Source organism: Cyrtonyx montezumae, unplaced genomic scaffold (genome assembly GCF_038088225.1).
Source record: "Cyrtonyx montezumae isolate F1298 unplaced genomic scaffold, pur_monq_1.0 scaffold_16, whole genome shotgun sequence".
In the NCBI taxonomy this organism is placed as follows: Eukaryota; Metazoa; Chordata; class Aves; order Galliformes; family Odontophoridae; genus Cyrtonyx; species Cyrtonyx montezumae.
The window spans coordinates 7,028,176-7,042,290 of record NW_027071892.1 but is presented as its reverse complement, the minus strand read 5'-3'; the positions used below and the strand labels follow the sequence as shown (position 1 = coordinate 7,042,290).

At 39.9% G+C, this 14,115-nt stretch overlaps 1 protein-coding gene across 3 annotated transcripts in view; it reads left to right on the top strand.

Annotated features, from left to right (window-relative positions):
• The first annotated feature begins 2,743 nt into the window (after window positions 1-2,743).
• The window catches only part of OTOA (otoancorin), a 34,028-nt gene continuing 22,656 nt past the window's right edge, over window positions 2,744-14,115 (top strand). For 2 of the 3 annotated variants that reach the window (XM_065732552.1, XM_065732554.1), the window contains exons 1-14: window positions 2,744-2,989; window positions 3,335-3,363; window positions 3,454-3,484; window positions 3,578-3,605; window positions 3,865-3,882; window positions 4,453-4,540; window positions 6,003-6,134; window positions 7,487-7,722; window positions 7,940-8,043; window positions 9,569-9,675; window positions 10,095-10,234; window positions 12,581-12,704; window positions 13,073-13,288; window positions 13,813-13,980. In XM_065732552.1, coding sequence (XP_065588624.1) covers window positions 2,911-2,989; window positions 3,335-3,363; window positions 3,454-3,484; window positions 3,578-3,605; window positions 3,865-3,882; window positions 4,453-4,540; window positions 6,003-6,134; window positions 7,487-7,722; window positions 7,940-8,043; window positions 9,569-9,675; window positions 10,095-10,234; window positions 12,581-12,704; window positions 13,073-13,288; window positions 13,813-13,980 — 1,500 coding nt within the window. In that variant the 5' untranslated portion in view covers window positions 2,744-2,910. The remainder of the gene's footprint in view (window positions 2,990-3,334; window positions 3,364-3,453; window positions 3,485-3,577; window positions 3,606-3,864; window positions 3,883-4,452; window positions 4,541-6,002; window positions 6,135-7,486; window positions 7,723-7,939; window positions 8,044-9,568; window positions 9,676-10,094; window positions 10,235-12,580; window positions 12,705-13,072; window positions 13,289-13,812; window positions 13,981-14,115) is intronic. The other variant, XM_065732553.1, reaches the window with a different exon arrangement.

The following is a 14,115-nucleotide window of genomic DNA, read 5'->3' as shown; positions in this document are numbered from 1 at the left end:
TTCGTATGGTCATGTTATGTTTGTTACTAAGATGAGCAACATAGTGAAGTAAGTTAGAGCACCACAAATATATTGAGTGTAGGTATTAATCAAAACGAATGTTGTTCTTAATATTCTCTGATAGGTTTGCCATGTTTTCCTTTCTGTAGTGTAGCTGTTAAGTACACAGTCACACAGCAGAATGAAAATGCTCAGTAGCTTTGTCCTGTAGAGATAAAAGTCTAGGTAGAAAATACACGCAGTTGCCCTTGCTCTGTTTGAAGGTAATCCTGAAGTATTTTATGCATCTGGTGCTTATCCTCAGAAACCCCCTTAGACCTGTTGTGCAGAGTAGTCCTGAAGGATGGTACCTACACCCCTACTTCTCAGGGACTTCTTTGTATAAAATGACCTTGTGAGCCTGTCTGTGTGCAGCAAACTGCTTGCACATCCTGTGCAGAGAAACCATTTTGTATCCAATTGTCTAAATTCCCTGAAATTATTTGAGATTTCATCCAAAGGGACAAGTGTGGCCAGTTTGATGCCCTGATATTTTATTCCCGGGTTTATTGTTTTCTGGTACCCTTGTCCTGCTCTGGGGATGGTGGTGGGTAAGTTGATTCTTTCTGTTAAAACAACCACTACTTTGCCTTGGAGAATAACTGAACTATCTATTCTGTCAGGGTGGCACTGGATATGTTGCATCACAGGAGAAAATACACGGTGCAAAAGCGTGGCTTAGTAGCAAGCTTTCAGCAGAAATTTGGCAGAGATTCATCTCAGAGAAGCCACAGGCCCCATTGTCTGGGTGGCCCCAGGTACAGTCAGTTCCAGCCCTGCTGCCACGAGCTCAGTGTGGGGAGTTAAAAGGTATCAGGCCACACCGGCCTGGCCCAATTTATTGCCCCCATACATCCTGTTGAACTCTCTTCATCTCAGGATGAGAAGGCAAGTCCTCTACTGCCTGCTGTAGGAGTCTCTCGCCCTCTGAGCTCCCCCAGCAGGAACTTTCCCCTCCCCTCTGGCTGAAGGCTGGGTAGGCAGCTGAAGCTGTGGGGTAGTCCCCACCCTGCTCTCAGGGGTCCTGGCTGCAGCTGCCTGTTCCTTGCACTGTTGGAGCACAGGGAAGGAGACACACGTGGCAGAGGCAGGTAAAGTGCTTGGCTGTCCACACAGATGATGCAAGAACTCAGCAGTTCTCTGCCCTCCCCTTTCTTCCCTCCCTCTCTCTGCAGCCTGAACCCCCGTGTGTTCCCATGCTGCTGCACATCGGGGCTTTTCTGTGGAGATGCTGAAAGCCTGGCTGCGAGGGACAGAAAAGGCACTCAGTGTGTGAGGTTATCAGCAAGACTTCTGATTATGAGGTTAGTTTTCTAGTTATCAGGCTTCAGATAAGGCACTGGCTGCATCGAAGAGGTGGGTGATAAAGTGTCTAGGATTTCTTGACATGTAAGAGCATGGTGTTTTGGGAACAAGAGCAGGGGCAGTCTGCAAGCTCCCCATAACCTGAGAGTCTAGCAAGTGATGTTTCAGAGATCTGCTCATAGCATGTGCTGCCATGGTGCAAGGAAAACTCTGCAGGGAGATGATGGATGGAAGCTGCAGAGCCACAGGCCAATTTGGGATTGCCTAAAAGCTCCAGGGAACTTCTGCAGGTGGACTGGTTTCAGTGACAAAGTACTTCATCTCACAGATTCTTATCAAGCAGGGCTATTTTGCTGCAAATCCTTTATGCACCTGCTAATTGTCCGCTGCAGTTAGTCAGGAGAGAATAGAACTTCTCTTAGCATTTAATCTCCTTATATATTGACTTGGTATGCCTTAATTATGCCTCTGTGATCAAAGTGAACGAGTCAGAATAAAAAGTCAGGATTGCCACTGATAGCATGATTTAAACCATGCAGAGAAATCAAACCTTACTGCAAAATTAATAGGGCAATGGCAGAAACAAACAAGAAAGTTCATTGTCAAGGAAACCAGATACGTCTGAATGAGAGAGGTGTAGTGCAGCACTCCCAGAGGAGTAGCTGAAAAGGTCTTCAGTGTGTGCAAAAGGACGGGGACCAGCTTCCTAAAGCCTGGTGTTTCAGTGTGTTGTCATCCATCCGTTTGAGTCACTCCTCACAAGGCTGGAGTTATGTATTTGCATTAGGCTGAGTTATTGCTAAGAGACTGTTGACAGGTATTCTCGGAAAAGGGTACCTTGCAGATAGGTGAGATTAAGCAGTCTGAAAAGGTGTTTCTAATTATCAAATGTTCAAATCTGTAATTCAATCCATGGCAGAGTACAACAACAGAAAAAAAGAAAAGAAAAAAAAAGCACAGATCCAAATTCAGCAATGAAAAGAAATGGGGAAAGTAAGTGTGGTGTGGTTAAAGGGAGCGCTCCTCCCCCTGCCTGGGGAACCTAGCACTGATGCTGAAGGCCAGGCCCAGTGCAGGGCAGGTCAGAGCTGCAGTGGTCGTGCGGGCAACTCCATGAGCCAGGGAAGGCTTAAGGACTGGTTGGAGTTTCTTTGTTCAGTCTCTATTTCTTTTCTATTTTATCTGAGTTTTAAAAGTTTGGGGTTTTGTTATTGCTAAATTGCATTTCAGTCATATTTAGTTGGAATGTGGTTTAGTAAGTAAAGTGCTGCTAGGAAGGAAAAAGAGCCCACCATTTACTAAAACGTGGGGGGGAAGCAATCCTGGCTGCACACACATGTCTGGTGGACTTGTATTTACATAAAGTATGTCTCTAGCCTAGAAAAAGATTGAAAAGTTGAAAGCCTGGGAGCAAGCACTTGTAGATCATTCTGATCTCAGTCTGCACTTGGTAGCTTAGACTGGCTGTGACTTACAGCAATGGAAGTTTGGGGTGAACACTGCCTTTTGACTGCTCTTTTTATTTTCTTTTTCAATCTAAATACCTTCTGATGAACACTAGAAGAAATGCTCAGACTTCTGAAGATAAGTTTCTTACTGATATTAATGAATCCTGCTGAGAATACTCACAGTCAGAGCTCTGAAGGTAAGACTAGAAATCCTATGTGGGGAATGTATTCTGTGTAATGGAAAAAGCCATGTTTAGTAAGTAGATTCAGTGCTGTTTGCTAAGTAGGAGGCTATTCTCTGCTCCCTTGGCTTCATAGGCTATACCAGCTATTTAGCAATTTAGACAAAATTGCATATTATTTAGTAGCTTTTTGTTTTCAGTGTTCTTTTGTAAATAAATTTAATCAAAGCTGAAGTAAATTTGTGAATGTAAGTTAAAAGTGTGTTTGTAGTTGTGGTAGCTGCATGAGAAATGTTTTTGTACAGTGATTGAATGGTAAAATGTCAAATCAACTTTTAGTAATGTGATAATCTCTTACAGATTTGCCTCCGTTATTACACAAAGCTGTGGTTAGTATTTTTACTTCATCTCTCTAATAACATTTCTAATATAATCTAAAAATAACTGATTGCACATATTTATCTTTTTTTTTTCTTAAGGAGGAAGTAATAACTGGGAAATACCTAAATGGTAATGTGCAAAACTGTTCCCATTTTTGTTGCTGAAAGGAATTAAAACTCTGTCTCTGACTGTAACTCTTTCTGTTTTATTTTTCACATGTAGCTCTCCTCGACATACTTCATTTTCAGAGGTAATGTATTACTCTCACTGTCTGATTTTCATTGTCGTTGTGCACTTCGTGTTTTATCTGTTTCATTTCCACAGAAGCTGAAACATAGTAAAATTGGTACATGATTACTTGGATCTAGATCTACCATGGGGAATATTTTGTCCTAATGAGGAAAAAGCTGTTTTTTCATACAAAGCATAAAGCAAGCACAGGATGAGGATCTGAATGCAAGCTATCTTTTTCAAAAGCCTTGATAATTAACTTTGTTCATTTATTTCAGAACAGCTTCTTATGGAAGGTAGGTGCAGTTCCAGCCTGCAGTCAGTTTACAGTCCTGCTTCACCTTCGATCCATCCCTCTTCCTCCAGCTCTTGGCAGCTTTTTAATTGTTGTGAATTTTGTCTCAATATGAGAGAGACTAACAGCCTCAAAAGCAATCTCACCCTGAAGTATTTTGAGAAAATCTGACAAGGTAAAGAAGAAATGCTGACATTAATGACTCTGCTGGGGAAAAGGCAGTAAAAATCAGTCCCCATACTTCCTTTGTTTCTGCAGATCAGAACAATCATAATGAGGAGCCTTCACACAGCTCATCTCATGACTGGCAATGTGTCTGAAAATTGTTATTATTAGGGAGGGGAAATGGATTTAGATAAAAACAAACAAACAAAAAAACATATAGGTTTCTCTTCCATCTATTCATTGCATTCAGTATGTTGGTTGTTAATCTGGTTAGGCCAAAAAGCAGAGTATTTGTGTCATTTAGTTGTTACTGATAATGTTTGGTTCTCTTACTGTCTTGACTAAATCAGCTACTGTATATGCTGTAGTGTTTGGCTGGTACTTTGGGTCCTGTTTTCTCTTGCAGTTCTAATGCATGGACAGCAGATGTGGTCACAAAAGTCCTGGCATATTTTCATGCCCGAGAGGTTAAGGTTACTCTTCGCAGCCTACAGGTTTGTGTCACCTAAAATGCATCAAAATTCTTATTTTAAAAGGAATTCTTATTTAAAAGTCTGTACTCAAAGCTAGGTTGTCTATAATAGAAGTAACTAATAGATCTGGAGTGTAGCAAAGGTGTAGGAAATAGGAATACCTTTTTTTTCTTTTTGCCCCTTATAATTGCAATATTATGCAAGGGCTAAATAATAAGATGCTTTTGTGTCTCTTCTGATGGTAAGCAAAAATGCAGTTTTCTGACTCAAAGTTTGTTTCTGAATTGGGTATATGCACATGCTTTTTCACCATAAAATGGCAGATTTCTTCCAGATGTTGACAGTTTGCATTTCTTCTGATGGAATGAGGGGCTGCAGAGCATCATTAAAATAAAATACTTCCAATTTATAAGGCTCCTCTGAGATATCTTTTTTTTAAATTGTCAGTTGGGAAGTAACATAGAAAACAGTTGGTTTTCTTTACCCTGTGCCATGATGATTGGTTGGGAGCCAAATCTGACAGCCTCACCATTTGAAGTGGAGCTGTAGCTACTAACCCAAATCTAGAGTCCTCCTTGCATGCACATCCATGCACTATGAGAACGTTGAACATGTGACCTGAAGCCCACAGCTGTGCAGTTCCTCAAACCCCATTTTGCTGCAGTGCTCTTCCAAAACTGCATGAGAGTGACACCACTTCTTTCCCTTTCCTTTCACTGTCTTTAGAATTCACTTGCATAGATGAGTTTTATTAACATTTTAAGGCTGTAATCAGCCCTGAACTCCCTGGACAACAAAGACCTAACTGTGTTAATAGGTGGTGGTAGCAATGCAAAGGCAACAAAGCACAACTCAAATTCCTAACCAATTCTGAAGTAATTCTAGTGGGAATTAGAAGGGATTTTCTCCAGTTTAGTGCTAATGAGCCTGGGAGTGTTTTCTGTTCCTCTGCTAGAATTCCCCTCAGAGTTTTAAAAGAGGCATGAGGTTGTTAGCTGCTAATGCAGTTTGATGTGAGAAGGGTTAGTTTTGCTTTATGACCTGGTGCAGACTTTGCCTCCTGTCTAATTGCAAATTTCCTTCCTTTTTTAAGTAATAATAATATGCCCACAGTACCTTATGTTTTGAGCTCTTTAAAAAGTTTATTTGCATAGTTCTGCCATGAAGCAGAAAAACGTTATTATGTTTGTTTTTATGAAGGGAAAAATGGGTATTTTTCTTACATGTCACATTTAAGAGGACTTGCTCGTGACACCAGGAATAGTCTTTAAAAGCTATTGTCTTCCAGCATTGCATTTAGGTTATTTTTGTTTCCATTTTGTGTTGAATGTAGCTACTCTAGTTACTGACAACATGGGCAGTACAGAAAGCTAAGCATGTATCCCTCCTTATGTGAAGATTTTCAGGGAGTAAAAGATGCATCTGGTGGGATACCATCAATTTTATGTATATAATGCCTTATTATTATTATTTTATACTTCAGATGTCCATACAGAGTTACTTGATGAACCTTTCATACCAGCCCAGGCAGCTGCTGTCCACATTTCAACAACTTGATGAACAGCAATTCCAGACTGCCATGAAGTATCTCTTCAACAGCAGAAAGGACTATCTTGTAAGTGTCTGCATGAGAAATAGAGCTACTCTCAAAGGCTTAGATAAAGGGAAAAGGACCAGACTTGGGGTCTCACCGTGGATGTTGTGCTGTTACTTGGCTGGCTTGGAGCAGATTGCAGGAGCCCCTTTCTGTAGGTCAGTGTCTAAAGGTTGGGTGCCAGCCCCAAGTCTGGATTTTCTGTCTACTCACTGGAGACACACACGTCTCCAGAGAACAGTTTACCTTCCTGCACAGGTGCTGTGCAGTGGGTAGGACCACTTGTTCTTTGTGAGTTTCTGTTTCTTTACATTGGCTAGGAAGAGGCAAGATGACTGAAGAAGGTAAAATTAATTGTCCTGCTAAAGCACTGTTCAAGCAAATAATCAGGCAATTGGGAGAGGAAGCAACATAATGTTTTTCTTGCCTTTGTGTTGCATTATATGGGTGACCCATCTTAAATGTCTCACTCAAATCTAACGAGTGCCACTCAGTGGGGATGGCCTCCACCTGGGTGGGATGGTAGCTTGGTGGTTGGCAGCAATTTGCATCCTTCCTGTGGGCCTCCAGCATGGGCATCACTGCAGGGATGCAGAGTAACCTGGGACAAAGGCAGAGCATTTCCCCAACCTTGTGAGGTAACTGCCCAGGACAAACCCTGGACAATGCACTACTCATGGAACAGCGGTGCAGCTTCTGCTGCTGAAGCATACCTGATGGGTGTATAGCATGTACTGGGAGGAGGAGCAGCAGAGCGTAAGCCTGTCAATAAGCTGTGAATTTTGTCTTTCCAGACAGTGCACCTAGTTCTTCTGAGATAGGTAATAATTACAGTAACAGATAACCAGGCCTGGGACTATCAGCTCTGACCTTGCTGTCGTAGGAATGTTGACATCTGAGAAGGAGCAGCCCAATGATCACACCCTGCCAGGGTGGCTTTTACCCGCGCTTGTTTCTTTGATGTTGCATAGTGTCTTGAAGGGGATGTTTGTAATAACAGCTGATGAAATACTGCATGGGAAAAGATCTGTTCTAGAGTTGCCTACATACTAAATTACATACGAAATAATAACCACCCTATTCCATTATGTTCATTTTTTCAAGTAACTAACTCTTTCATGAGAGTGCACACTGTAACTTGAGCCATTTGGCTTTTTCTGTTTTTCATTTTGATTTTGTAACAAGACTCAAGCTGGTCTGTGGCCAACGCCAAGCAGGAATTATCTGAAGAAACACAAGTAGGCAGTGTTTTGCAGCTATTTTTCATGAGAATACCACCATATTGTTTGTAGAGTGCTCTCTGTGAGGCTTCAAAATGAACAATTTATGGAATTAATCAGAAAGACATTATTTTAACCCTGTGTTCTTTACAGGAAATAGGAAATGTTATTCTTGACTGGGACAAGACTCGGGAGAGAATTTTCCAAATTCCTGGAGTGAACAGAACCTTGTTTCTTGTAACACTGGAGAAATGCTTTCTGGTTCTGAGGTCTATGGACTGTGTAGATATCCTAAGCCAGATTTTGCGAATGTCAACGGTGAATTATCTCCAGCCTGATGTTGTTGGGAGTCTCCCAAATGATCTGCAGGAGGATGCTTTCAGAAACTTGTGAGCCATATATTTTCCAGTCATCACAATTAGTAATATGTAGCATTTTCCTGGTTATATACACTTAAAAAAAGATTACTGTGTAATCTCACTGCTTTATGAGCTATAGCTTTCCACTTTTATCTTGTTTCTAAAAACATTTGTCTGTGTGCCTTTTGGGTATTTTTTTTTTTTTTGCTTACTCCTTAGTGAATTAATATACCACTGTATCACTTAGATCAACAGTATTTAAGGACCTCTATGACAAAACCTCAGCAAATACACAGAAAGCTCTGTATGGCTGGATGAAGGAGATTCTACAAAAACCTTTTAACAGAAGTGGTAAGTTATGCACAACCTTTTCTTATTGCTTGTCACAGGAGAAAAACAGTCAACAAAAGAGATGTCTATTGTTTTGAGTTGTTTCTCAGATTTGACACAGGACTGTTATAGTAGCCCTCTGCAATGACTTTGCTCTGGACTGCAATAAATGTAAAATATTTGTTAATCACTGCAAACAGCTCTCCAAAGATACTTGTTCTTTACCTTCTTTGCACAGAGATGTACTCAAAGTCTCTGTTCTTAAGTTCCTTTACTAAGATTTAAATAGGATGTACTGTTTACTTCTGAAATTAGAATAGATCTGTCTGAGAGCCTGTTGTTTAAAGAAAAAAAAATCAATCCAACTGTATGCATTTTCCTATGTCTGTTTGCCAGGCTAATATATCTTAAATAGCACAGCTGGGACAGTGCAGGAAATGCTCCACGAGAGGGCTGTAATGCCAACATATCAAAGCCAGTGTTTGCATTTCCCTAAACATGTCAGTGTATGTTCTTCCTCTTCCTCTGGAAATGAAAGGCAAAATGCCCCCTTGTTTCAATGGAGCAAAATCTGGTTCATGGGACCACAACTACTTCAAAATACCTGCATAGTGAGTAAAGTCACAGGGAGAAGTTCACTGCTCAGCCATGATGCATTCTGTCATGCACAGGACTCACCTCATAGTACTCAGCAGTCCTGGGAAGATCCCACAGCATCAGGCATCATGCCTGAAATATTAGTGAGCCCTCAGTTAAAGAGAGATCACCCATCTCAGGAGGGACTGCGAACTGCCATGCCTCTCTTATGTCCTAGTTGCTCTTTCATGTGCAGAGCAGTGTGGGTGTGGGGAAGATATCATGTTGAATAATCAAGTTAGGACACTTTGGGAAAATACCATCTTTCTATCTCAGATTACCCAGCTGATCTGTAAATACTTTATTCTCAGGGATCCAGATTTCATTTAAAATACTTTTTGAGAATGTTACTAGGGAAATGACATTTATTAAATGTTAGGCAATATTCTGTGTTTTTGCTAACCTTTTTCCATGTAACTGTATGAATAATTATTAATTTTCTCTATTATTGCTATTGCATATTACATAAATAAGTTGAATTATCAATAATAATATGTAAGATACATCAAGAGTTACAAAATGTCATGCCTTCCTGATTTTCTTAAATAGCGTATTTGATTAGGGAAACCTAAGTTTAAAAAATGCTGCTTCTTACTTAATACTGTTAGTATAATTTTGCCTGTCCTGTACTTTATCCATTTCTCTTCTACAACATAAAAGATTGTTTTCATAAGAGAAAATTTGAGACATTTGCAATACTATTTCATTTTCATTAAAAAGTGAATGAGTTCATAAAAATGTGGTGCTAATAGCCAGCTAATGGGGGGAACCTGACTCTGTCTGCAAAGGACTTTTCTGATTTACAGCTATTCTTTGATGGCTTACCAATAATAATATACTGGATATGATATTTTTGAAAAAAAAAAAAAAAAGACTTTCCAAATATGTAGTAACTATTTGTTCAAAACAGATTTCAATGAATCAACTTCATGGGTCAGTGCAGAAAACTTATGGATTTTGGGAAGATACATGGTCCATCTGCCTTTAGAAGAAATTCTGAAAATTAGTCTCAGTGAAGTAAGTAAAAGAATGTGGTTGGATGTTTCATTGTCAAATGATGTCATCTGCAAAAGGTGTAAGCACAAATGCAAACTTAAGTATGGAAGAGGAGTTTATATATTTTAATTTCTTAAGTATGATGTGAATATATCTAACTATAATCCTCTCTTATGTAATTCAAAGGGACTTAATCAGTGTTAAGTAGTGATTTATCTGTAGCAGGCTTCTGTGACTTGTACTGAAAGGACCAATGGTAGAAGACCCTCAAATTATTTGACAGTTTGTCAGTGTTACCTTCAACAAAAATACTGCATATCCAAATATTTTTTCTTTCTGTAAAGCATACATTGAGTCAATTAAATTTATAGTGTCAAACATGTTTTATTAGATGCAGTCACTCCCTAATCCTGATGAATGACTTTGTTTGCACTGATCAGATAAAACTATTCATTAGCTACGACAATGCAACAAAGCAGTTGGACACGGTGTATGATATCACACCAGAGCTTGCACAAGCCTTCCTGGAAAGAATAAACTCATCAGGATTTGATGTGAGAAACACTTCAACTGTCTACAGGCAAGACTGATGTTTTTTTTTCTTGCTGTATATGTGGAGAATGAATAAATAAGTAGAGAACTGAGAGTATAAGAAATGAGTAGCTGATGAGATTGTTGATGTGTCATAGCTTTTTCCTTCCAGCAGAAAAACACAGGCTGAAATCTAGCCCTGGTTAGCAACAGTGTAGAACGGCTACTTTATGAATTTGGAGGTGTGCCTAATTAGCTGATACTTTGTGTCTGGCTCTGCAGTGAGGAGTTGTCAGCAGTATCAGTAACAGGACTGCAGCAGTGTGTGGGGCCCCAACCCGTATGGTGCAGCAGCTAAAGAATTTGGAGTAGAACACAAGTCCTGTTAGCTATTTGAATTACAGAAAGTGGAAGTGTTTTGTGAAAATCACATTACAGTTAGGACTTAAGGGGGAAATCTTAGCTCGTGTCAGCCAGGGCTGCAAGTGGTGTCCAATTGATAATGTCACCAGAGAGATCACAAAGTGGAGTGACCATCCTGCTGTCTTCTTTACAGGTGGTCCTGCTCAGCAGGGTGGTTAGGAATTTGTGTCTTCATGTGTGCAACTGGAAAACTGCACTCATAGGGCTGTCAAATTAGCACTGAACTGACTTTGAAAAATTAAAAAATTTAAAAAAATACATCTGCAACTTGCTTTTATTCATAAATATGCAGTGAGAAAAAGCTACCTGAAGGGAAGTGCTGTGTTCTGCATTTACATTACACTGTCATGTAAGTGGATGTATTTAGTTCTAAGATACCACTGTCTGGAGTTATTTGTAGTTTCCTCAGAGAATACTTCAGAGTTTTAAACTAATGGAGAATGTGGCTTCAGAGCTTCTATCATTATTGTAATGTAACTCACTGACTTCGGTGAAGTACTGTTGATTGTTGGGGATGTAAGTGACTGAATTATGCCCACGCCCTAGGTTTCAATGTTAAAAATCTTAAAAATGATTTTACCACTCATGAGAGGTGCCAGATTCTCACCAGTGAGAGAAATACTATGTTCCATAGTCCTTAATATATTCCATTTTCACTGCATACTTATTTTATATTACTCATTTTAACCACACTGACTGTTTAAATGCATTTTTACTTCTAAGAAGTAGCATTATTCATTGTTGCCAATCCCAGAGGAGAAGAAGAGCTCTTGGTGGTTATGGAATAATGCATCAGGAGGTAATTGGTATAAAAGTGCAGTTATAGATAATTCTTTGATTTGTGTGTTAGTTTGATGATGTCCCATGAATTTAGATGGGCTGCTAAAGCGGTAGGTTGTTATATCATTAAGGTAGTTGTTGCTGAGGCACTAAAGGAACAAAAAGCAGAGATGATGTACACAGCAGATTTTTACCATCTTCGTGATAGTGCTGCATGCAGCATTGTGCACTGTTGATCTTGTTCGCATCTGGACAGGGGTCTCTGGACTCCTACACCTGCATCTGTGAATCGCTTAAAAAGTGCAGTCTGCAGCAGGAGAATGTGCCCACATCTTTGGATGACCTTGCATCTTTGGCCCACATCTTTGGATGACCTGCATAAGTTAATGGCAGTAAGTAATCACCATGCAGAAGTCAGGAGGCCACCTGCAACTCCTGGTGCGAGGACCTCTTTCCACTATGGCTGTGATTGCACTTCTCAGAAGTTAATGGAAATGTTAACAAGTATCTGAGGTAATGTGAAGAAAAACGAGCACCTCATCTGGTACATGACACATCCTTGCTGTGCTGGCACAACTGAGATGGTGAACCACAGTACAGTTTCTCCTAGCCAGCACTGTTGTATTCAGCCAAGGCCCTGTTGTATGGATAAAGAACCATGTTTGATGGGAGATACAGCAGGCTTTGTTTAAACCTGAAACTACAGAGAAGCTGCGTAATGCTCTTGCTGCTGCTCCACCATATTAATGAGTTTTGTTACAGGTGAAATCCTAGCAGGATGAAATAGAGTATAAAATATTTGCTGAACCTGGATAAGAACTCAGCACGCCGCGTCAAGACTTCCTAATTGCCCTCTATCCTTTTTCAGGTGGAGATTAACTGCCAGTTCTGCCAAAGGCAGTGGAATCTGGTAGCTGGGAAAATCCAGGCATGGACAAATGGAACTGTGAAACTTAATTTTTTTTACAATGCAATCAATCTGAGTGGAGTATAGATGAATACAGAGAGCACTGTATGTCCCTCATATCCACATGTAAAGCCACATGGAGTTTTAAAATGGTTGCTTTAAAACATTAGTGACAAACAAATGACTCAAGTTCTGAGCACAATAGTGTATACCATACCATATTTCACATTCCTGGGAGAGACAGCTGTTATCTCAGAAGTTAGCTAATGTGTTTCTTCCATATAGGCTAGGTTTGTTGGTTTGCTTTTACGATGACATGGAACAGATGGATGCTGCTGTGGCCCGGGCTTTACTTCATCAAATGATTAAATGCAATCAATTAAAAGGTTTCCAGGCCAAGGTTCAGAAGGTGGGTACTATGCTCAAACTTCCTCCTACTTTGTTGTCAGGATTCAGAAAGGACTTTCTTCTTGAATTCAGAAAGATAAGAGTGGAAGATTACTGGAATCTAAGAAATAATGAAATAGTTCTTGAGTATATAAGGCAAAATATAAAAGCTTTTTTTTTTCTCACAGTTCTCATTCTTTTCTTGTTCTGTTTCTTCCTTGTTTCTTTGACAACTGTCATTCTACTTTGGGATTTTTATGAAGTGTGCAGTCTCTAAATGCTTGCCAGTGTCTATTCCAAAAACTCCAGTTGAAGTTTTGGGTGATAATTGGAAGTTGGTTCTTGGCAGATTTGTTTCCCATCTGTTTATTTTTTGTTTGTTTGCTTTAGCTTAAATCTCAGCTCCTGAATATTGCCATGCAGAATCAGACATTGAATGATGTCCTTGGATCGCTGTCAGATGCTGTGGTTGGTCTGACTTCACGCCAGCTGGAATCTTTGTCACCCGAAGCAGTGCACAATGCTATTGCAACACTAAACCAAGTATCTGGGTGGGCAAAAAGCCAAGTTATGATTTTATCCAGTAAATACCTCTCTTACGAAAAGGTACCTCTGATACAGCCTTCTTATCTTCTGTTACTGAAAGTGGAATGGCTTTTACCTCCCAGCAACTGTAAATCTTGAAAAGTTTCATGCTGGTTTGAGACTTCTAGAACTGTTGGTGGTCTGAAAAATCTGTTTAAATAAAATAAAAGCATTCCCAAGGTAATGCTGCAGTAACAGGGAGAGTGCATATTTGCAGCTGGCAATTGTGTATGTTATTTTGTCTGAATCACTGCCCCACACAGCAGAATTAGCGTGATCCTGAACTAAATATTCTTATATACTGTAATGGAAGGCGTCAGGGTCCTCTCTGGAGTTTCCAAAAAAGGGAACCTTGGCGAACAAATGGGACAATTTCCCCAGAACAGTCTTGTCTGAATCAAAAGATATCTGAGGCAAGTGAATCCCTAGGCAAGAGAAAGTATTAAGTACTAAAAAAAAACAACAATAATTCATTAACCTTTGATTTTTAAATAAGTACTTTATGCACAATCCAGAAGACTTTGTTTTCTCTGTTATCTCTGCAGGTTTTATCATTTTATAACGTCAGCCAAATGGGTGCACTGGTGGCTGGTATTAGCACTGAGTCGTTCTATGGAATGAACCCAAAAGAGCTTTCTCAGGTCATTCGAGGCACAACATCCCAGTACTCATCAGACTTATCTCCTGCACAGCAGCAGGGGATCCTCAGGAAGGTAATTACAAACTCCAGTGTGTAGCAGATTCTCTCTGCACAAAAGCACAATAACCAGATATGTGGAGTGTGATTTAAAATGTTGCCGAGACTTGGAATAAGCTCAGTGGTTAATATTTCTAGTGTTCTGTTGTTG